Raw genomic sequence first — 22,928 nt, 5'->3', positions numbered from 1 at the left:
CTTCAGAATACTTAACTTCCCTGTCATCTATCTTCTTTGGCCATCCTCCTTTTAAGGAGAATAACTGCCCACCACCTTCCACTCTTCAGTCATGCTTGGCTCTCCTTGTTTCAAGGTGAATAACTGTCCACTCTTCCCATGACCAGTCCACCTCCCATTACTCCCACTACTCCCATGATCTTCCACCTTTCCTCTCTGAAGTAACTTCCTCCTTCAACATTATAAATAGGGACAACCATCAGAGGGGAGGAGACATCTAAAACAGCTTTCCTAGTATCCTTGCTTACACTACTTCCTCAAGCCTTCCCAACCACTAGCACTAGCACAAGCAATCTCAATCCCGACCTTCCTTCTTGCATTCATTCTACAATCTGTCATTCATTAATTTCCGATTTACGTTCTGACTTGAGCGTCGGAGGGGTTTTCCGGGAGACCACCCCCCGGACAAGGCTAACGTGTTATGTTGCAGGAATTCAGGTCACCTCCTCTCATAAGTCGCTTCTCTTGATCACACTTCTACTTATCTCCAGGTATTTCAAGTGTATCCCACTTCCTCGTTTCATCACCGAAACAGTTTGGCGCCGTCTGTGGGGACCTGTACAAGAAGTCATGGCTCCCAAGAAGAACCAGACTCAAACCGCCACCGTGCATAGCACAGACACAGACACTTCAGCGGGTCACGCTAATAATCAAGCCGTGACTCGCCGTGATCTGGACATGCTAGCGCGAAATCTCACGGCCGCGTTCTCTGAACAACTCCGCGCCGTCATAAACAATACCCCTACTCAACAACGGGTACTGGAAGACATGGCGAACCAAATAAAGAACTTAGAGGAACGAATCGAGCCCCGTCAAGAGATACCAAAATCTCATGAATCTCAAGACGGGAACTCGAGGACTTCCCATTCCAGTAGACGCAATAAAAATAGGCGGGAAAGGTCCAAAACTTACCCGCACCATAGCAAGACAGATACACGAGATGGCGAATCCAAAACCGCCACTCCAGATGCCCGAACCTTCATAGAGAGCAAAAAGCGAAAGACGTCTGAGAGCGTCCAATCCCTGGTAGATAAAAGAAGGGAGGAAAGGAAGAAGGCACAACTCGCCGGGTCTAGCCGTCCCCTCACTCCCACCTCCATGCCGCGGAATGAGGACGACAAGAGTGTCCTTCCCGAAGAGCCCATATCATTAGTCTCTCCCCTGGCCAGAGAGATACTGAATACTCCCAATCCCGGGAAAATAAAGGTACCAAACATGGCTGCTTTCGATGGCACGTCATGCCCGCAGGAGCATTTGACGGCGTATAAGAATCTTATGTTGTTGTACACCACCAACTCATCGTTATGGTGTAAGTTCTTTCCAACTACTCTTACAGGAGTAGCTTTGACGTGGTACACCTCCCTTCCCGGAGGAAGCATCCACAACTTTGCCCAACTAGAGGGCAAGTTCTTGGGCCACTTTATAGCCTCAAGAAGGCAGGAGAAATCAAACTTCCACCTGCTTAGTGTCACTCAATTGGAAGGAGAGTCCATATCCTCATATCTTAAGAAGTTCCATGAGGCAGTGCTGGAAGTGACTGATTTGGAGGAGTCGGTTGCCCTGAACGCCCTAATCAACGGAATGAAGGCCCAACGGCTGAAGTTCCAGTTGGTTGAAAGTCAAGTAAAGACGTATGCAGAGGCCATGAAACAATGCCAAAGTTATGTCACGGCGTCAGAGATATGTCAAGCACATGATCCGAAAAGGCGAAAATTTGAGAAAAAAGATGTCGGGCCCCCCCATCAATCCTCACGAAGCAGGGAGGAGCATTCTTCGAGGAGAGAGAAGAATTACATGCCACGTCGTCCTACGCCGCCGTCTGATATGGGACCTCCACGAGCCCGACACGTATACGTTACAGAAGGAGAAACTAGGACGCGGAATCTGGGAGATGGAGGAAACGACCCCATATTCAATCGAAACAGGAGGGACATTTTCTTCGCTGTTCGAGATCAATTGCCAGCTCCACCTCCAGTTACCACCCCCTCTGATAGGCGCAACTATAATCTGTGGTGTGATTATCACAAAGAGCACGGCCATACTCTGGCACAATGTCGCGAACTAAAGCGCATCTTGCATCAGTTGGCTAACGAAGGAAAACTGTCTAGGTTCCTCAACAGGAGAGATTATGATGCTGGAAGAGAAGGGGAAAGAAGGCCATGGCAACAGAAACGCCGATCCCCCAAGAGGAACGAAGCCAGACGCGAAAGTTCCGACACTCAAGGAACTATCAACATGATTTTTGGGGGATACACTGAGGAATATCCCACTATCCGCGCGGCAAAAAACAGCGTCCACACTTTGCTGAAAGGACCTCCCAGGGCCGCATCTAAGGGACCGGTCATGAAGTTCGATGCCACGACCTCCCAACCGCTGCAACAACCCCATACCGATCCCCTGGTGGTCTTTCTCAAAATTGGGCAAATGAAAGTCAGACGGGTGCTGGTAGATACGGGAAGCACGGCTGATCTTATTACAATGGAGTGCTTAAGAAAGATGAAGTTCGAGGAAAAGCACTTACAACCCCTAGACAAACCACTGATTGGGTTTGGAGGGAGTCAGGTCATTCCGTTGGGCACGATCAATCTCCCCGTACGGGTAGGGGAGAGAAGTGAAAGCCGGACCATGCCCATACGGTTCACAGTGGTAGATCTCAACTTCCCCTACAATGCTATCATGGGGCTCCCACTCATTAATAAGATCAAGGCAGCAATCTTTCCCCATCAACTCTTGCTGCAGTTCGAGACAGATAATGGACAAGTTGGCATTCTCAAGGGAGACCAAGTGACGGCTCGCCAATGCCTCGTCAACACCCTGAAGTGCGGGTCCTCCGAGACACGAGCAAAAAGAAAAAGGGAAGACAATGTCCCAGCTGTCATGAGCGTGTACATGGAAAATCTCGGCACGCATGAAAGGCCTCGCCCCATAGAACGATACGAGGAAGTAGACATGTTCGAGGGGAAACAAATCAAGGTAGGGAAAGATCTTCCTAGCACGGTCAAACAGGACATAGTGGCCACCATTGCTGAGTTCCGCGACGTCTTTGCTTTTTGCACAGAAGAAATGCCTGGCATCCCTACCAGTGTCGCGTGTCATAAACTTGACATCAAACCAGGCTATAAACCCATAAAACAAAAGCTACGACATCAAGGAAGAGAGCGGAATGAGGCCGCCAAGGAGGAAGTCGAGAAGTTGTTGAGAGCCGGATTTATTAAAGAATGCAAATACTCTGAGTGGCTATCCAACGTTGTCCTGGTGAAAAAACCGAATGGCAAGTGGAGGATGTGCGTCGACTTCACGGACCTGAACAAGGCGTGCCCTAAAGACGATTACCCACTTCCAAAGATAGATCATCTGGTGGATTCTACAGCAGGCCATGCATTATTAAGCTTCATGGATGCCAATGCCGGCTATCATCAGATTCCGTTGGCAATTGAAGACCAACCTCACACGGCCTTCATTACCAGCATGGGAGTCTATTGCTACAAGGTTATGCCCTTCGGATTAAAAAACGCGGGGGCAACCTATCAAAGGATGGTCAACAAGGTCTTCCAATCTCAGATTGGACGGAATTTAGAAGTATATGTTGATGACATGATCACAAAAAGCAAACAAGCAAGTCAGCACGCCGCAGACTTACGAGAGACGTTCCTTACCCTTCGAAAGCACCAAATGAAACTCAATCCTGACAAGTGTGTGTTTGGAGTTACCGGAGGGAAGTGCCTGGGCTTCCTGGTAGACGAGCGAGGCATTGAGGCAAATCCCGATAAAATCCGGGCTATACAAAACATGAGATCTCCCACCTCAGTAAAAGAAGTACAAAAGCTCACGGGGTGCCTGGCTGCTCTTGGAAGATTTCTTTCCAAGTCCGCGGATAAATGTTTACCCTTCTTTAAAACAATAAAACAACAGAAGTTCGAGTGGACAGCAGAAGCAGAAGAGTCCTTCCGCCAACTTAAAGAGCACCTGTCCACCTTGCCAAAACTAGTTTCGCCCATCAAAGGGGAGAAGCTAGTCCTATATGTCTCTGTCTCCGAATATTCGTTATCCGGAGTACTGGTTGCGGAAAGAGAAAAGAAACAGCTTCCTATATACTACATAAGTCATGCATTCCGTGGCTCGGAGGGAAACTACGGTTAAGTCGAAAAAGTCATATTCGCAATCGTCATGGCAAGCAGGAAATTGAAGCCCTACTTTCAATCCCATCAGATCATCGTCCGGACTGATCAACCTTTGAAAAAGATTCTGGAAGGGAAAAACAAGTCAAGCCGCGTCACAGATTGGGCAAACCAGCTGGCGGATTTCGGCATCGAATACGAGCCTCGAACGGCAATCAGAGCCCAAGCTCTGGCTGACTTCATTGCTGAAAGCACTCTCCCCTATCATCCTGAACCCAATCAGGAATGGAAGTTGTATGTAGATGGGTCCTCTACCCAATCAGCAAGTGGAGCTGGACTCCTCATTGTGTCTTCCGCCGGGGTCCGTATGGAAAGAGCGGTCAGGTTCGAGTTCGCAGTATCCAACAACGAGGCCGAATATGAAGCATTATTGATGGGACTGAGAATTTGCTACGAAACGGGAGCCAAAAAATTGTCCGCCTTTTCTGACTCCCAATTGATTGTTGGACAAGTGAACGGGGAGTTCGAAGCTAAAGATGACAGCATGAAAATGTACCTGCAGCAAGTAAAGGAATTTGTTCAAAAATTCGACAAGTTCACGTTGGAGCACATTCCAAGATCCCAGAACGCCCAAGCTGATTCCCTGGCAAAGCTTGCCAGCTCAGCAGAAACATCCGCGGCTCGAGACATAATCTGGGAAGTGCTTCCTAACCCCAGCATCAACTTCATGGTCGATACCATCGACAGATCAGAAACATGGATGGAGCCATACATCGAATATTTGCGGAGTCAGACGCTTCCCCAAGATGAATGTCATGCCAAAATGCTCCGGAAGAAAGCCAGATGGTTCGAACTCCACGAAGGAACACTCTACAAGAAGTCATATACACACCCCCTCCTGAAATGCGTATCCCCTGAAGAAGGAAACTATATCCTCCGCGAAATACACGAAGGTGGATGCGGTATACACCAAGGAGTACGGACTGTCATTGGGAAAGTCCTTAGAAGTGGATATTATTGGCCCTCACTCCGAGAAGACGCGGAGTATTTGATCAAAAGATGTCCTGAATGTCAGTACCACTCAAAGATAGGAAGGAAGCCATCTAATTACTTGACCGCCATGCAAGCCGTCCTGCCTTTCGACAAATGGGGCATGGACCTCCTTGGCCCCTTCCCTCCGGCAAAAGGGCAACGCAAATTCATCATTGTGGCCATTGATTATTTCACAAAATATGTAGAAGTGGAAGCCCTTAGCTCAATCACGGACAAACAAGTCTGTCAGTTTATATGGAGGAATATCATCACAAGGTACGGCATCCCCCGGGTGATCATAACAGATAATGGAAGGCGGTTCGTCAGCAAGAACACCATCGAGTACTGCAACAAGTTTAACATCCAAATCAGATTCAGTTCAGTGTCCAGGCCGCAAACTAATGGTCAAGTAGAATCCGCAAACAAAGAGATCCTGAATGGCATTAAGAAGAAGATAGAGGGGGTCAAAGGTAATTGGGATGAAGAACTACCAGGCGTCTTATGGGCAAGTCGAACAACCATCAAGGACGCAACGGGGCATACACCTTTCTCTTTAGTATACGGATCTGAAGCCGTGCTCCCAGTTGAAATAGGCGTACCCTCTACAAGGGTCACCTATTACTCACACGACGAAAATGAGGAAGGAAAAAGAGCAAACTTAGATCTGCTGCCAGAGACAAGAGGAAACGCAATGCTGAGATCAATAGCACAAAAACAAAAGATGATCCGTAGCTTCAACCGTCATGTCAAAACCAGACGTATTCAAATTGGGGACTTCGTACTCCGCAAAGTCGAGGCTACGGGAAAGATAGGGGAAAAAGGAAAGTTAGGAGCCAACTGGGACGGCCCTTTTAAAGTCACCCGCATCATCAAACCGGGAACTTTCGAACTAGAAGACATGAAAGGGAAAAAACTACCCCGTCCATGGAATGGAGACCACTTAAAGAAATTCTTCATTTAATAAAATTTGCAAGGGGCAATCAGTTACTAGTATCAGTGTTAGCAGCATCAATCCGCGACTACCTTCATTCCGCAACGTAGTTGCGTTGTCATTCGAATTCACTTTTGTCATCGTCATTTGTATTCTTATCAATCCTTTATAACAGAAGTTTCATTTTCAGATTATCCGGCTCCTATGTTCGCATTTATTTGGTAAAAATCTATTGCAAATCTTATTAAATCAGTAATATCCATAAGTCGGACCCCTTGAGAGAGGTCCCATTATCAAATTATTCTAAGTCACTAACGAACTTGTGATATCTATAATTCGGACCCTTAGAATAGGGTTCCAAGACCAAAAATCATTTGAAGCATTCACCATCTGTTCGTAGCATCGATAAGTCGGACCCCCAGTTTGGGGTCCCTAGAATTCAAAAACATTCTAAGTTTTTCACAATGATGTTTCCCAACCGGGACATCGATAAGTCGGACCCCCAGTTTGGGGTCCCTAGAATTCAAAAACATTCTAAGTTTTTCACAATGATGTTTCCCAACCGGGACATCGATAAGTCGGACCCCCAGTTTGGGGTCCCTAGAGTTCAAAATATTCTAAGTTTTTCACAATGATGTTTCCCAACCGGGACATCGATAAGTCGGACCCCCAGTTTGGGGTCCCTAGAGTTCAAAATATTCTAAGTTTTTACAATGATGTTTCCCAACCGGGACATCGATAAGTCGGACCCCCAGTTTGGGGTCCCTAAAGTTCAAAATATTCCAAATGATGTTTCCCAACCGGGACATCGATAAGTCGGACCCCCAGTTTGGTGTCCCTGAGTTCAAAAGAAAATCCCAAGTCTCCCACTAAGGTAACCCGCAACCGGGACATCGACAAGTCGGACCCCCTTACTGGGGTCTAAAGGCTGAAAATATTCTAAGTACAAATTTCCTTGATGTCGTCTGCGCGTGACATCGAAAAATCACGTCCTCTAAGTATTATTCCGCAGCCTCAGAAGAGAGAAGCCACGGCTCAACGAATAAAAGCATGGATACCACGAATAAACTCCATAATCAGGGATATATACATCAAAATATTCAAAATACAGAGTTGAATGTTTGCAAAAATCAAAATTACAAAATTGCAAGATTATACATCTTCCAAAAAAGCCTCGACGTCTTGATCCGGCGGCAGAGGAGGCTCGATCCTTCCCTCTTCAAGACTGGGAGTGAAGCTTACATAATCTTCAACGTTAAACGGCTCCACCCCGATCTCGGACAGCTCTCGGGACAAGCCCTGGAGGTTCCTACCTTCGTCAATAATAAGATTCGATAAATCAAGGCACAAAACCTCCAGGTTGGAGAGCGTCAAGTTTTCCGGGACATCTGACGCCGGAGGAGAAGAGAGAGCCAGCTGATCCAAGTCGAGGCATAGAGCCTCCCTCTCAGCCTCAGCATCCATCCTTTCGGACCAGGCTCTCCTTTCATCCGCATCCCAAGCAGCGTCGACCAGTACCGCCGACTCCCCGTCCAAGACTTCACTTCCCTTCTGATCAGCAGTTTGCTGAAGAGATGTAAAATCCATGCCCAACTCTGCGGCAGCCAAACGATACTTTTCGTCACTGATCAGGGTTCCGGCTCTCACCATCTCCGCCGTCAGATCTCCAAGGAACTTCGACGCTTCCGGCTCATCCGAAAGAAGCCAATCTCGAGCCATCCGGGCCTTCCTGGTTAAACACAATTTATACACCTTAGCCGCGGATAGGATCATCTTGAAGTGGGCAGAATCAGTCGATACTTGCTGCATAAGTTGCTGGTTCTGATGAACGAGCTTGGCATGGGTATCCATCAGCAAGCCGACTTCATGGCCGAGGCTCGCAGACCAGGTGGAAGCAGCATCTAAGTTCTCGATGGTCTGGTCCAGCTGCTTCCTTGCCCTTTCCCGCCATTGTTCGGTCCTGACCAAGCGCTCTTTCAGCTCAGAACACTTGGCCAGTTTCTCTTTTAGGCCCGGCAAGTCCTCCCGCAATTTTGATAATTCGTCATTCAGCTCCTCACAGCGGGAGGTAAGGGCGGCAATGGTTTCCTGGTCCGCGGCACTTTGACGGTTTGCGTCGAGCTCAAAAGCCAACCGTATGAACGCCTGCAAAGAAACGGCAACCAATGAAATCCGGAAACCAAGTAATGACACTACTAAGCATAAAAAAGTCATTACCTCTGCCGCCGAAGCTTGTGCCTGACGCACCCTGTCACGGGGGGGGATGGATTCTAGTAGGTCGACGTCCACCTTGCTGATTAAGTTGGACGTCGCCCTGTTAAAACGAACAACTAAGCCCTTATGCCCCAACTCCGGAAAGGGTGTCTCGTGTCGAAAAGGGAAAACTTCCCGACGACGATAAACCTCAGCGAATTGTGATGAGGGAGCCGCGGAAGACTCCCCCACCTTCTCTTTCCCCTTGTTCGAAGCCGGCCGTGGAGAGTCCGAAGGGGGAGACGCCTCCTCCTCAACCGAACCTATGCGGAGAGGTACGGCCGTAGGGATCGTACCCACAGAGGGCCTCTTGGCCGAGCTCTCCTTGCGGGAAGAAGAATCCCGCTTCCTCTTCTTCTTCCCACTCTTTTTCACCCCCCTTGTCTGTGGAGGAATCACCCTCTCAGATTCATCGGGGATGTGAATTTGTTTTCTCTCTTCGAGAAGTCGGAGAGCCTCTTGCTCTGAGGGCACGTCCTCCAGACCCTTCTCTACAGTCGCCGAGTCCTACAAAAGAAAAAGTTAGGAAGAATCAACAGAAATCTTTCATAACGAAGAATTTTGTGAAGTTATACCTTCGGAGGAAGGGGAAGAGGCTTATCCTCGGGTCGCTGTATGGCCCCTTGAGCAAGTCTTAGAACGCTGAATTTCTTCATCAGCTCCGGACTCTTTGCTCGAAGATTCTCCTTGGCTATCCCTGTAAAGATCGCGAGTTAGAAACAGTTAAACATATCATAGGAAAGAAAAGGAAGAAACCCGGCAATTCTTACTCCGATCGATAGCCAAGCTGATGCCGAATGACGAGAGGAGGTTCTCGTTCTCCAACTCAGGGCGACCAGGTATCCAATTAAGTTGGACGTTCATTGGTTTCCTTCCCAATTGAACGTCCATCTTTGCGTACTCTATGATCACCGCGTCACTAAAAGAACACTGCGGGATCCCATTATTAAAACCCGCGAGGTTGGGTTTAATGTCAAAAGAGGTCTTGATGTTCCATCCCTCTGAGTTATACAAAAATGCAAATTTCGTCCTATACCCCTTCTGGTTATCGGGGAGGTCTTGGACTATCTTCAGTCCTCGACGGTGTGTGAAAGTAATCCAGCCACAGCCGTATGATTGCGAATTACATAGGCGGGCTCTGAATATATATCTAAAAGCTGTGAGTGTTGGTGGCACGGCCAAAACTTTGCATAGGATCAAAAAGGCCACCATACAACCCCAGGCGTTTGGGTATAACTCGGGCACTGAAATGTTCAAAAACTCTAACACCTCCCTAAAAAACGGGTGAAGAGGAAATCTGAGCCCTAATTCAAAAGAAGGAAAGTATACAGCTATACAATGTGGGGGAGGAAACCTAACGGTGTCATAATTCCCCGGGGTAATAATGTTTATATTATCCTTCAAACCCCATTTTTTAGAGATGGCCTCCCGGCGGTTGTCTAGATCTCTTTTGGTCTGTAAATCAATGAAGTAATTTAGGGGCCCGCCGTTTGGAATGTAGAATGGAGGAGGAACTGGCGCTGCACTCTCCCTTCCAGAAGACTCGGCTGATCCTTCAAAGTTTTCCATATCTACATACAATAACCCTTCTAGGTCAGGATTTATTCGCGGCAAGTAATTTGGAAAGAAAGCAACGCTCACTTCCCAAGGAGCAGTTTTTATAATCTCCGGAGGGTATATAGGGGATACAGACGACTCATCCCCATCTTTTATTGGTTCATAATGGGGGGTAATTCTCACCGAACTATTTTCATCCGAGTCATTCATTGGTAACCCCTTTTTATTAAGACGCCTACGTACTATCAAAAGAGTTTCCGGCAAGTTAGTAGGGTTGGTGTCTGAGTTAGCTATAGTCTCTTGAGTAGCCGCGACATCCATGTTAATAATAAAGTAGTAGTCGAAACTTGTAAAGAATAGAGACTAAATTCATAAACAAATTCAAAGTTCTAGGCTAACATTCAAGAACAGTTTGAAGAATAACTTGAAGAAATTCGAAAAATCTGGGAAAAGTTTGAATACCTTAAAGAAATTTGAAGATTTGTCAGAAACTTGATGAAGATCTGTCAGAAACCTTGAAGATCTTCGAAAGATTTGTCAGAAGTTTGAAGGAGGGATGAAGATTGTCCGAGCGTTTCTCTACTTTCTCTTTCTTGCAATTTGAAGATTTGAGGGAGTTAATGAAGATTAGGTGAAATGGAACTATTCCAACTACCCTATTTATAGCAGCAATAAATGCTTCACTTGGGACTTGAGCATTCGAACGAAAGGGTGGAATTCCGGAGGAAAACTGGGAAGTCGATAAGTCGGACTCCCAATAAGGGGAAGACAGATTTTTCTTAAGTGTTTAGTAATGACCGTGAAGTCTATTAGTCGGACCCTGGTTGAAAGGGTATGTTGCGAAATTTTTCTAAGTGTTAACTCTTGAATATAGCCGGAAGGTCGAAAAGTCGGACCCCCAATTAGAGAGGAACGTCATAAATTTGTTTGAATGTCAAAGCCATCCAACCGGTGGGTCGACAAGTTAGACCCCCAGGGAGGGGGGAGCAGATAATTATTCAAGTCCTTTAGCACTCGAATATGTCCGGAGAGTCGATAAGTCGGACCCTAAACTGAACCTCCAGAAAGGAAAATCATTTTAAGTATAGAGATTACCCATTCCTCCGTCCGACTTATGGACACGGCGGGTAAAATGTGATGGAAGGAAATATGAAAATATCTCAAGGGCGAAGGAAATCCGTGTGATCGATAAGTCGGACTCCTTGGTGCACCCAGTCATAATGTAGAGAGAAGTCCCATATTTCTGTATGATTGAAGACACGGGTCTGCGAGCTGGTTCCCCGTCATAAAAGAGGAGGGGTGAAAAGTAAAGTGGCTGATTCCCATATTTATCCGTGTGGTCGATAAGTCGGACCCCCAAATGACCCTAGTCCAGGTGAAAAATTCTAAGTATAGAACCTCTCATGTGTGTCCGTGGGATTGAAGATGCGAGTTATGGGGCTCATTCCGTATCATGCTAGAATAAAGGGGGCTGCTTTGACCGAGTACTGAACATTTTTAAAGATATCCGTGTGGTCGATAAGTCGGACCCCCAGGGGGTCCTTCTCTTTCTCAAAATATTCTAAGTGTTGAAGAGGGATTCTCGTGCTGAACTTACGAGTGAAGACGCAAACTATTAGTTCGCGGCATAGTTCAACCATAGGGGTAAAAATATCTTGAGAAGAATGCGATGCCGCGTCATTACTAGGAATCCGATTCGCAAAAACCCTTGGCGTTACGCGGCATCAGTTCAAAACAGACAGTTGATTTAATCCACATAGTCGATAAGTCGGACCCTCCTTGGGTGTTTTGTTGAGAACCTGATTTCTGCGATATCAGTGAAAGCAAGGGTCGAGACATGATGTCGCAGAATCTAGATCCCACAGTCACTATTTCGCCGTTGTATTATAACGCGTCTGGGGCTACTCCGCGGCATACTTCAAGCCGCGGCTTCATATGCCCGTTTGACCCGTATTCAATATGTTCTTACCTGACAAGCTTAAAAGGTCATATCTTTTTCATTACAACTCGGAATTCAGCACAAGGACTGTCGATTCAAAGCTTGCAAACTCAATTTTTAAGATCCTTGAGGAGATTCGCCATGGCACCTGTTTTTCCGCATAAAGGAGGATGTTTCTAGTCGTTATGGCTCTCCCCTCACATCACCCTTCATGCGTGGGGCTAAATGTCATGGTACTGTTTTTTAATTAATTAATTTATTTATTAATTAGCATCATATTACTAAAATACCCCTTGACCTTTCCGGATTGACTTTGACTTTTGGTCAATGGGCTTTCTGCTGGACTTCCCATCTTCCTTGGAAGGCTCATGACATTTTTACCTTCAGAATACTTAACTTCCCTGTCATCTATCTTCTTTGGCCATCCTCCTTTTAAGGAGAATAACTGCCCACCACCTTCCACTCTTCAGTCATGCTTGGCTCTCCTTGTTTCAAGGTGAATAACTGTCCACTCTTCCCATGACCAGTCCACCTCCCATTACTCCCACTACTCCCATGATCTTCCACCTTTCCTCTCTGAAGTAACTTCCTCCTTCAACATTATAAATAGGGACAACCATCAGAGGGGAGGAGACATCTAAAACAGCTTTCCTAGTATCCTTGCTTACACTACTTCCTCAAGCCTTCCCAACCACTAGCACTAGCACAAGCAATCTCAATCCCGACCTTCCTTCTTGCATTCATTCTACAATCTGTCATTCATTAATTTCCGATTTACGTTCTGACTTGAGCGTCGGAGGGGTTTTCCGGGAGACCACCCCCCGGACAAGGCTAACGTGTTATGTTGCAGGAATTCAGGTCACCTCCTCTCATAAGTCGCTTCTCTTGATCACACTTCTACTTATCTCCAGGTATTTCAAGTGTATCCCACTTCCTCGTTTCATCACCGAAACATTTCCATAATTCAAACAAATGTGATTGATTTATATTAGTCATAATAGCAATAACATCATTATTGAGTTTTAAAGAGAAAATTTTTATTGAAAAATAAACATGTAAGTAATTTTAAAAATTTAAGACATCAACAGTGTTTTATTTTAGTAATAGTTAGATTATAGATTTAATCTCCCCTAATCTTTGTCTTATCACCATTTGCTTATCATGATCTTCAATAACATTTTATCTCCATTTGCTTATCATGACCTCCAATAACATTCACATAGTAATCATGTTTTTATATTAATATTAGTACAAATAAGATTCGAAAATAAGAGGAAAATATTAGGAGTTAGCAATAATATATACCTATAAAATTTTCATTAACTATTACTCCGAGGTATTGAAAAGATCAGATTGCCAATATATACAAGTCAAATGAACTAGTACACTTCAGTTCTTACAAAATGCCATGATGTACACCCTTAAGGCCTTATCTATCTACGAAACATGCAACTTAGATCACACTCTAGTGACTCTACTTTCATTATTAGTATGAACCTGTGCTAGCTATAATATAAGGTAGCAAGATTTTTAAGCGTCAGCGTGTAGGAACTTTACAGGTTAGTCGATTACAAAAACGCTCAGGAAACTTTACTGGTTAGTGAAAGAATGGTTGATACCATCAGCTTGTAGTCGATTGGCTTTGTTAAATACGCATCCATGCCCACCTCCAAGCATTTGGCCTCATCAGATGACATTGCATGGGCTGTCAGCGCAACTATGGGAATGTGAGTACCCGTTCCTGATTCCAATCTTCTTATCTCTTTCGTAGCTTCATACCCATCCATTTTCGGCATCTGGACAGTAACATGACATCGTATGTCAGCAATATAGTAGGTACTCTATAGAGTAGTGTATACAAAAGTGTATTACCTGACAATCCATTAGAATCAGATCAAATGGAGGAAAGTTACGGTTTGGGGTTTGCGCTTTACTTGTGTTTCCATCTAGTAACGGGGATGTGGCACAGCCACCTTCCGCATTCATAGAGTTTTTGAGAGTGTTCACTGCCTGTAAGCCATCTCCTACGGCCATCACTCTAGCTCCGACTTTTTCAAGCATAATCGTTGCTACCCTCTGAAGAACAGGTGTATCTTCTGCAAGTAGAATCTTGATGCCTTCTAAAGATTTCTGTTCTGTACTTTTTGCAAAATGAACATCTTTCCTTTCTTCCGTACTGTCTTTTTTAGTGTCTTCACTCTCTTTCTGATTGTCATGCTGGTTACTTTCTGGAAAGTCGTCACCATCAAACTCGAGCAGGTAATTGTTAGCTGCTGAGAGTTGTACCAATGTTGGTTTTTTAGTTCTCTCCCTTTTCTTAGGTTCATTCTGACCTGTACTTCCAGAACTCGAACATCCAATATATCCTTTATCAGAATCTTCAGAGCTAGAGGCATCATAATGAATCGGATCAACCTCCAGACATTCATGCATTTCCCCTTCTACCGTAGTTGTTGAAAGGGAAGTGCTTTCATATTGTTCTTGTAACTCGTGACCCCTTTGCTTTATGAATGCTTCCAAAATCTGAATCATTTTTGATTTGTATAATGGTCTGTTAACCATCAAAAAATGCCCCTTTCTTCGAAGCTCTTTCTTGATAGAACTAGATGTGTCATGGTTTAGTATCCACGCAAATTTTGCTTCATCGGCATATCTATTAAGACAGTTGAGCTGTTCTTTCCATAAATTGGTACTTAAGTCAAGCAAACCAATATCAACAACTATGATGAACTGTGAATTTTTGATATCCTTTGCAGTGAAAAGTTCAATCTGGGTTTGTATGTCGATAAAATTGTCATCAGGTGGACCTTTGCCTTTGAAAACTTTTCTAAGCATTTGTGTCAGTTCATTCCAGTCAGAGGCCTGTAAAGTTGAAACCCCCTTCCCCTCCAGCCACCGAGACATAATTAATCTTCCTGTACTCCCACTTAGTGCAAGTAGTACCTAGATTAAAGAATATTTCCATTTTCCAATCAAAAACGAGATATTTTAGCATACGATGCATTAGGAGTACTTGAAAACACTATTTAAAGCTCCGGGATTACTGACCATTAGGCTATGGTTAGCAAGTTCTACATCACAGTGCTGTGCTGTTTTGTCTGAGGAAGTGCCAAGAACCAAACACAGCTGCATCAATGTTCCAAGCCCATTTTTCTCAACTATCTTGATGTCGCCTCCCATCTTACGGACCTGCAATATAGATTCAAGACAAAGAGTTGGCTGAAAACGAAATAATAGAATTTGCAATTGTAATCTTGATTGCTGATAGCACAACACATATATTGAGTTATTAGTGTCCTAAAAAAATCACAGTATTCAAGGATTATTGTCCAAAAGCAGCGCAGATTTATGAATGTGCGCACTCACCAAGGTTCGTACTATGCAGAGGCCCAAACCAGTGCCGCCATGCCTAAATTGAGAAAAAAACAAAATTCAATGTAAGAAACTTCCAACAATTCAACATACAGATTGTGACAATTCGTATACATTGCACCTTGCCGATAACACAAGTTCAGGACTTTAGGAATCAGGAAGATCAAGGTTAAAGCTCACCTTCTCGTAGTTGATGGGTCAGCTTGCTCAAAGCTTTCAAATACAGACTCCCATTTACTAGGATTGATACCTATTCAAAGGAGAATTAATATTGGTTATAAGAAAAGAATTCATATATAGTTAAACTTGAAAGCTCTACTCTCAAGAAGATCATTGGGTTCATACCACAGCCGGTGTCATCAACTTCAAACCAAAGTTTCACTTTGTTTTCTTTTTTGCCAGTTTTCTTCATGAAAGGTCCTCCTTGTTGCTTTGACTTCGCAATCGGACACAAATCTGACTCCAAAGTGATAGGAAGCGGTCCAATGTTGCTACAATTATCAGATCTTTCGCACCATCCTCTTAAGATTACATAACCAGCTGCAAGAACAAAAAGACCACATGAAAAGTTTAGAGTAGGCTTAATTCCTTGTCTATCCAAATATCCATTGAACTCCTTATTCTTGTAAGTGTCCCTTCTAAAGGAATTTTGACTGGAGTCCTACACACGACATTCACAGTAGGTATTGCAAAGAACATAGGAATCCCTTCTAAAGGAAAATTTTGTTTCAGCGAGTATTCAAAATATTCTTGTCAAACATGTCCTAAACACCAATGTACCATGCCTATTCAAAGGAGTATAAAACAATGTCTTTTGTTTTCAGATATTTCAAACCCCGGCTCGGCAGGAGCCATATGACATTGGGAAATGACATGTTTTTCTTTTCTCCAATTAGTTCCCTTTAGATTCATGTAAGAAAACATGGAATCAGCAAACAGAAAATGAGACATCCAAACAATCGTGAAATAAAAGATTTGGTGATTTAAAGAGCGTGCTTGCACTTACTTGTTGTGAACTTAATAGAATTGCTAATAAGATTTGCAAATATCTGAACCACTCGAGCTGAATCTCCTCTGAGGAATTTAGGCATGTCATCTGCAAAATAACAGTTCGTTCAAGTAACATTGGGAAGAACTGTATAAGCAGCGTTGCCCTTTGATTCCTAGAATTGTGATTCGGAGAGTTGATTTTTCATTATTTTGTACCTGGGAGATCTAAAAGAGTTTCTACATGGTGGTTGATGCACTGAACAGAAAACATGTCAATAAGTCCTTCGAGTTCACGCCCCAAATCGAATTCTGCTTCTTCTAGCACCAGTTTCCCGGCTTCAACCTTCACATAAAAGGGTAATTAATTCACTCATAAATCATAATCATACCTTATACAAACTTCAAAAATTTCATATTTTATAAGACATTTAGGAAAGCTTGGTTTCTAAAGATTCTATGTAAATGAACAAGACAAAAGAAAATTTGTCTAGTTTACTATGAATAGCAACATAGTAGCATATGTGCGATCAGCACGAGAGCAAGTTTACCTTGCTGAGGTCCAAAATGTTGTTAAGAAGACGGAGAAGTGCATTTGAACATTTCCGAATCTGAGTAACAGTTGCATATTGTTCATTTGTGAGACAATCATCACATATTAGAATATCCAGCAACCCAATCACTGCTGCCATAGGTGTTCTCAGCTCATGGCTGTTTATAACCATAAATTAAATTACAAACCCCAATCGTCTCAAAAACTTACAAAGATCTATTAATTGGTAATACTTGCCTCATGTTTGCTAGAAACTGGCTTTTATAGTTGCTTGATGCTTCTGCTCGTCTCCTAGCATCAAGTTGATTAATCAGTTCCGCTCTAAGTTTCATTTCCTTTGATACTCCATTAGTCAATATCAATATGCAAATACATCCAGTTATTAGGATGCAGACCGAAGCGCATATAAGTATCACCAATGTTTTAAAAGCTCGGTGATCCACCTTCCCCATTATATATTCCCTGGGGATTAGGATGACACCCACCTGCGTACAAAATATGTTGCAATAAATCATATTACAATCATCAATATCAGCTTTATCCTCTTCACCATAAAAACGATTCCAGGAAAATAAATTTGAATAAGTGTAAAGGACAATCCAGTTTTTTTGAATTGAAGGATATTTCTTTACCTAGAACTTACCATTGGAAGCCGTTTCAAATTTAGGAAAAATGAGTCAATGTAATATTTCTTGCCACCAAGCTTAATATTCTCTACATGAACTCCATAAGTCGGAGGAAATTTGTTAGAGTACTCTCTCTTCAGCCATTGAGCACCCTGCTGAATGATATCATCATCTGAATCGACAGCCATAACAAGCTTAGGGCCTTCTGTGGTATTCTTCAAGAGAGGGGCATTAGTGGAAGTGGCAAGCAAAAAACCCTCTTGAGATGTAAGGTATATATGACCACTATGTACTTCCACCAGCTCCTTCATCAACTGTCCGACACTATACAACGCAGTCGTAGCACCCACAACAGCAACTATACTCTCATTGGAAGGGTTCCACACAGGCAGTGCAGCAGAAAGCAAAGGTGAATTTGAATGCTTGCTCACTGATACATGCCATGAAGCAACTCCATCAGGCACTTGTGAAGGACCAGCAATATTTATCAAATCATCGGGAGGAATCAGATTTTGCTTTCCAATCTTTACACCACTGACAGGATCAAGTGGCTCACGGTACCATTTAGCAGAAAGGTTGCCTTGTATTGATTGATCATTCCACCTCTGATGAGAAGATACCTTGCTAACTTCATACGCAGTTGCACTGATTGAATAATTTGCAAGATCAGAGTAAATGTAGAAAGTGTTATTACTCCTATGATCTCTATGGAAACCCTGGACAAACCCATTTCTGTAGTTTATTGTCATTGAATTTAGAGCTTTATGACTCGCAAATAATGCCCACATTACATCCTTCATCGTTTGATATAACTGCAGGTAACAAATATATAACATTTTCTAGTGTAAGCAATACGAAAGTACTGAATTTAGGGCTTGTTCGGCACATGGTGGTTATTAGCCATTTAAGTAGCGGTTAGATGCAGGTAGTTGTAGTTTTACAATTGTAGTTGTTCGATATTTAATTATTTAATTAGCGGTGTAAATTACAATTGTTCGGTAAAATACCAATTATGGTAGCTGTTGGAATATAACTTGTTTAGAAAAATAAAGAGAAAATATATGCCGAACAAGCTCTTAGTGTAAACTATAAAATCAAGGAGAAGCAATAAAGACAATTATAATGATTTGACACTCAACCTCAACTTGATTTTCTTGAGTTTGTGGCAAGCTGCTGTACTTTTTGATGATATACTCTGATAGATTGACCTGAGCTGTTGTTACTTCAACCGTGGAGTTCACAATATTCCACATTCGTAGCAAAGGACGTTGAAGAAGCTCAAAGCGGAGTCCAAATGCGAGACTATCCAAGGATTTGGTAGTGTAGACACGCGTAAAGTGCCATGTCAGTATAGTTAGCATCCCTATCAAAATTGCCAGAAGAGCCTGAAAGAGGCCAAAAACAAGAAAAGAAGCAATCATGACTGAACTTTATTAAAACATGACAACTTCATAGGAAAAGAACACAATGGTAAGTTGTGGCATACCATTATAGCAAGGCGGACAACAAAGACACTATAGTACGATGACAGACAATCAGAGCTTGCATATTGAAACTCTTCCTCAACATCCCCACGAAGTCGTCTTCTAACTCTTAAAGTTGGGTTACTTCTGCAACAGGTACTAAAACAAAAGAATTTGTGTAATAACTTACTTTGTGGAGATCCCATTGGTGTTCTTGGTGATGATGATTCTGATGAGGTTTTATTTGAATTATCTGCCATTGATTCTAACTTCTTGTATGCTGCAATCAATACACTAACACCACTGTAAAAACACTCAATGAAACTCTGAAGAGTGGACAAAACTGTTAGGTTCTTGTGTTACTGCTATTTTTGTTTTTATAATTTCTTATCCTATTTCTACAAGGAACCGACATCTGTTATTGCTCCTTAAGTGGAGAGTGTGACTGCAGGTGACTGTCATACTCCTCATCCAATATCATAACCTGCCAATCAAGATTTCCCTCTAATAAAATAAGGCCATTGCACTTCACTGTGAGTACTAATTGCCATAAGAAAAAAAATTCCTTTCTTATAACTTCATTAAAAAAAATTAATTGGCTTACATAATTTGAATATGAAAGAGGCAAAAAAGTACATGTAAATGAATTTAAAAAAACTAGTGGTTATTAGGCTTAGTGCTATTGAAGATACCCAACCTCCTGATAAAGACTGGTTTCACATTTCAGAACAAACTAAAAAGTGAAACACATGTCAATATATTCTCTTTCTTAAAGCTAAAATATCAAAGTATGAAAAATCTAAATGATCTTGAGTTGTATACAGCCATACAGAAACGATATGATAACTGATAAGGCATTTTCTTTTTCAGTCTTCTTATATATAACATACATATTCTTACCCTAATGACATTAAGTGAAACTCACCTAAACGGAGTTAAGAGTATCATATACACGCAATTACACCCTTTTAGTTGTAATAGCATAGAAGTTGTTTCTGGTTGATCCGTATTAACATAATAAGGGATATTTTGGAGATTTAGGAAATGGTAGATACTGTGCATCGGTTAGTTAGACTAATTAAATCCTAGGGTGCCCACTTTCTCTTATTTGCTGTAAAGGGGAGTACCATGCTAATGCTAACTAATGGACGTGCTTTAATCTTGATGCCTTAAAATAAAATAGAAGTTTTGGTAAAGCTACACAAATACTCCCTTTGTCCCATAAAATTTAAACATTTTCCTTTTTACTCTGTCTCATAAAATTTGCTATAGTTTTAGTCAGGGCCACCCTACAAGGGGGTAACACGGCTTGTGCTCTGGGCCTATCTAAAAATTAGAAAAACGATACTTTAACATTTAATTGTTAGGGGTCTATAATAGTATATTTAGTAATTATGGGTTCATAACTAATGTTTCGCCCGGGGCCTCTCAAATCTCAGGGTCGGCCCTGGTTTTAGTTTTGGCTATAACCCACACTCTATCTTTAACTCACCCTCACACTTGACTTATCTTTTCATCTCGTCCACACATTTCTCCTAACTCTCCATAAAGTATTTTTTACCGACCTTTAAAAAATACCCCAATTGTATTTGTTGTAATTAGTACCGAACATAGGAAGTAAAATTTAGGTACAAGGCCAAAAGCCCTCCTTGTCAATTCACAAAAAGACATCTTATCAAAGAACAGAGGGGTAGGATAGCAGCAGATGACATCCTTGGTGTTTTTTAATAATATGACAAGTGGGACGGCTTATGAAAATAGACAAGCCAAGGCATATTAATGTTTTACTATTAGCCCTTATATGTCATGTATCATTATCTATGAAATGGACAAATGCAGTGAACAACATCACAATTCACAATACCCAACTAAAACTCCACGAAATGACTACACCTCAATAAACCATCAAAATTGACTGAATTCAACAAATACTGCTATTAGGAAAATGGAACCTTCGAGAATGGGATTCCAATAGATCTCCACAATATTCCAGCGTTATTACCATATCATTTGAGAATTAACCCCAATAATAAAGAATATATCCTACTATTAACATTATCTTCCAAAGAAAGAACTCCAAAACCATATATTCTAAAGAACCAGCTGCTTCCACTATATTTGTCAACTTTAGCAACTCTTTTTTTTTTATATCAATGTAGAACGAGAGAAGGGGAGGACTAGGTGAGAATTGAACCCAAACTCTTATCCGAAGAAAGTGATATTTGCTCTAACTGAAACAAGTCTGATACTCAACTTTAGCAACTCATTCAATACTCCTTTTAAGTAAATCAATATAATTATTGAACATTTCTAATCAAGATTACAAGCCCTAATTGCTCACTTAAACAAAGAGCCAGCTACACAACCAAAAACAAGATATTGTCACACGTAATACTCTTTGCAATTGAATTAATAGTCAAATATACTGTTTTAGAATACAGTGAAAAAGTATTCATTCTCAAAAGTCTTCTTTGCAGATGATTTCTCACATTTGATTTGTTTTGATTTATGTAGTCATCCCATAAATTGGGATTAAGCTTTCGCATTATTATTCCGAAAATAGCTAAATTAAGGTAAGATATTCAAATGTAAATTCCGCTTACATGGAGCGTTGGACAGAAGATAAGAAGGGTACATTTTAAAAAATCTTTCTAATGAGTTACTTTTTAAATAATGGATGACAAGGTGAGTGAGAGAGAGAGAGAGAGAGAGAGAGAGAGAAAGTGTCAGGAAGAAAAAGTTGGTATTTTGGTAAACAATTAAGCTGGTAAACTGGTAATTACTATTTACAGTTAAAGGTCACTTAAATACCCTGTAATTAATTAATTGCAAGGGCATGTTATAAGTGATAATCTGGTTCTGCACTATGAATATAGAAAAGGTTTTCTACTTGATGGTTCAGAGAGAGAGAGACTAAGAGACTAAAGGTGCAGATAACTAGTGGTGCAGAGACAGAATCAGCATGCAAGTAATAAAATAACCTAGCTAGTCCAAATTATATGAGTATCATTTAAATGTACTTCTATAATATATTAACAGTGACTTTTATCCCAATGATATTATCATTAACAAATTCAAAAGAATAAAAAAATAAATACATAACTTGAAATGGATAATAAATTATTACTCATTCTTTTCATTTAAATTTGCTATATTTTATTTTTAAAGAACTAACTTAATTTTCTGCAAATTTTAAAATGACAAAGAGTAAGCATCAAGTCCATTGACAAATGACGTAAGTGAGCCACTACAAAGACTGAAGACCATTACTTTTCTTTATTAATAATAAGTATCAAGGAAGTACCTTAATTGCCTTTAAAAGATGGTCATTTCTTAAACCAATAATCTGCAAAAGAAAAGTAGGTGCCCAGTAGATTTCCACACAGCACACAGGAGCAGAATAGAGCAGAGAATTACAGCCGTCCAATCAACTTCAAGAATTGATCTGAGCTGTGCAACAGTACAGGATCAAAAATCTTAATTTCGACCAAACATTTTCCACATTATAAAGCTCCAAATTGGGATCCATATATAAATAGCAATAAAACAGCAACATCATATAAATTAAAGTGATCTGATCTTATCAGTTATCCCATGCTTCATGTTGCTGGGTGGCATTTAATATACAAGAGCTTAGGTGCTTGATTATGAGTCTCATTCCCAGACTGTCCTGTCTCCAGAATATGTAACTTAACAGAAGTGGCAGAAAAAAGGAGCTTCCATAAAAACATTAAATTCAGCTTATGTGAATGTGAGCAGTGAGATAAATGAAACAGTTAGAAGTTTCATGTATGATATACCAATTACTAATTCATATTAGATATATGAAGACAGAAAATTCTAGTCAGTTACCTGGTAAACCATAGTTGAAGAGGCGTGATCATTAATGTATTAATATATTCTGATCGAATCCATATTGCCTGCACCACCGTATCACAACCGTATTGTAAAGTTTTTTAGCTGACTGCGACAAATATATAGGTGGAGACGACCCCGAAAGCCAAAACCATACGCATTGAACACAAAAGCCGTTACGCAATTGTGACCAAAACCGTATT

The 22,928-nt window shown here is 41.8% G+C and overlaps 2 protein-coding genes across 3 annotated transcripts; both read right to left on the bottom strand.

The window, feature by feature from the left end:
• Positions 1-6,752: 6,752 nt before the first annotated feature.
• Positions 6,753-12,277, bottom strand: LOC130823259 (uncharacterized). Its single transcript, XM_057687885.1, has 8 exons — positions 12,251-12,277; positions 11,730-11,782; positions 11,544-11,637; positions 11,026-11,296; positions 9,144-9,926; positions 8,949-9,070; positions 8,338-8,880; positions 6,753-8,265 (listed from the first exon to the last, which is right to left on the bottom strand). The coding sequence occupies exons 1-8, from the start codon at positions 12,275-12,277 to the stop codon at positions 7,273-7,275; spliced, it is 2,886 nt and encodes a 961-aa protein (XP_057543868.1). The 3' UTR covers positions 6,753-7,272.
• Positions 12,278-13,208: 931 nt separating this feature from the next.
• LOC130823171 (histidine kinase 1) lies at positions 13,209-22,391 on the bottom strand. Of its 2 annotated transcripts, none has more exons than XM_057687798.1 (14): positions 22,175-22,391; positions 18,894-19,150; positions 18,547-18,792; positions 17,425-18,219; positions 17,019-17,266; positions 16,780-16,939; positions 16,448-16,574; positions 16,248-16,337; positions 15,587-15,781; positions 15,422-15,491; positions 15,236-15,278; positions 14,918-15,058; positions 13,742-14,812; positions 13,209-13,665 (listed from the first exon to the last, which is right to left on the bottom strand). In XM_057687798.1, the coding sequence occupies exons 2-14, from the start codon at positions 19,128-19,130 to the stop codon at positions 13,450-13,452; spliced, it is 3,639 nt and encodes a 1,212-aa protein (XP_057543781.1). In that variant the 5' UTR covers positions 19,131-19,150; positions 22,175-22,391; the 3' UTR covers positions 13,209-13,449. The 2 variants fall into 2 exon arrangements, with proteins under 2 accessions (XP_057543781.1, XP_057543783.1); XM_057687800.1 differs by lacking the exon at positions 22,175-22,391 and adding an exon at positions 19,796-20,013.
• Positions 22,392-22,928: the final 537 nt, after the last annotated feature.

The sequence above is a fragment of the Amaranthus tricolor genome, chromosome 9 (assembly GCF_026212465.1).
Source record: "Amaranthus tricolor cultivar Red isolate AtriRed21 chromosome 9, ASM2621246v1, whole genome shotgun sequence".
NCBI classification, from domain to species: domain Eukaryota; kingdom Viridiplantae; phylum Streptophyta; class Magnoliopsida; order Caryophyllales; family Amaranthaceae; genus Amaranthus; species Amaranthus tricolor.
This window is presented reverse-complemented; position numbering and strand designations above follow the sequence as displayed.

What these genes read in the sequence shown, in the direction of transcription:
- LOC130823171 (XM_057687798.1), bottom strand. Translation starts at nt 19,130, where the DNA reads ATGGCAGATAATTCAAATAAAACCTCATCAGAATCATCATCACCAAGA. An exon ending in TTGCTAACCATAGCCTAATG is followed by an intron (nt 14,813 to 14,917) that starts GTCAGTAATCCC and finishes TCTTTAATCTAG; the next exon opens with GTACTACTTGCACTAAGTGG. An exon ending in TGATTCTAATGGATTGTCAG is followed by an intron (nt 13,666 to 13,741) that starts GTAATACACTTT and finishes GTTACTGTCCAG; the next exon opens with ATGCCGAAAATGGATGGGTA.
- LOC130823259 (XM_057687885.1), bottom strand. Translation starts at nt 12,277, where the DNA reads ATGACAGGGAAGTTAAGTATTCTGAAG. An exon ending in GGAAGTTAAGTATTCTGAAG is followed by an intron (nt 11,783 to 12,250) that starts GTAAAAATGTCA and finishes TGTGGGATCTAG; the next exon opens with ATTCTGCGACATCATGTCTC. An exon ending in CAGCTTGGCTATCGATCGGA is followed by an intron (nt 9,071 to 9,143) that starts GTAAGAATTGCC and finishes CGATCTTTACAG; the next exon opens with GGATAGCCAAGGAGAATCTT.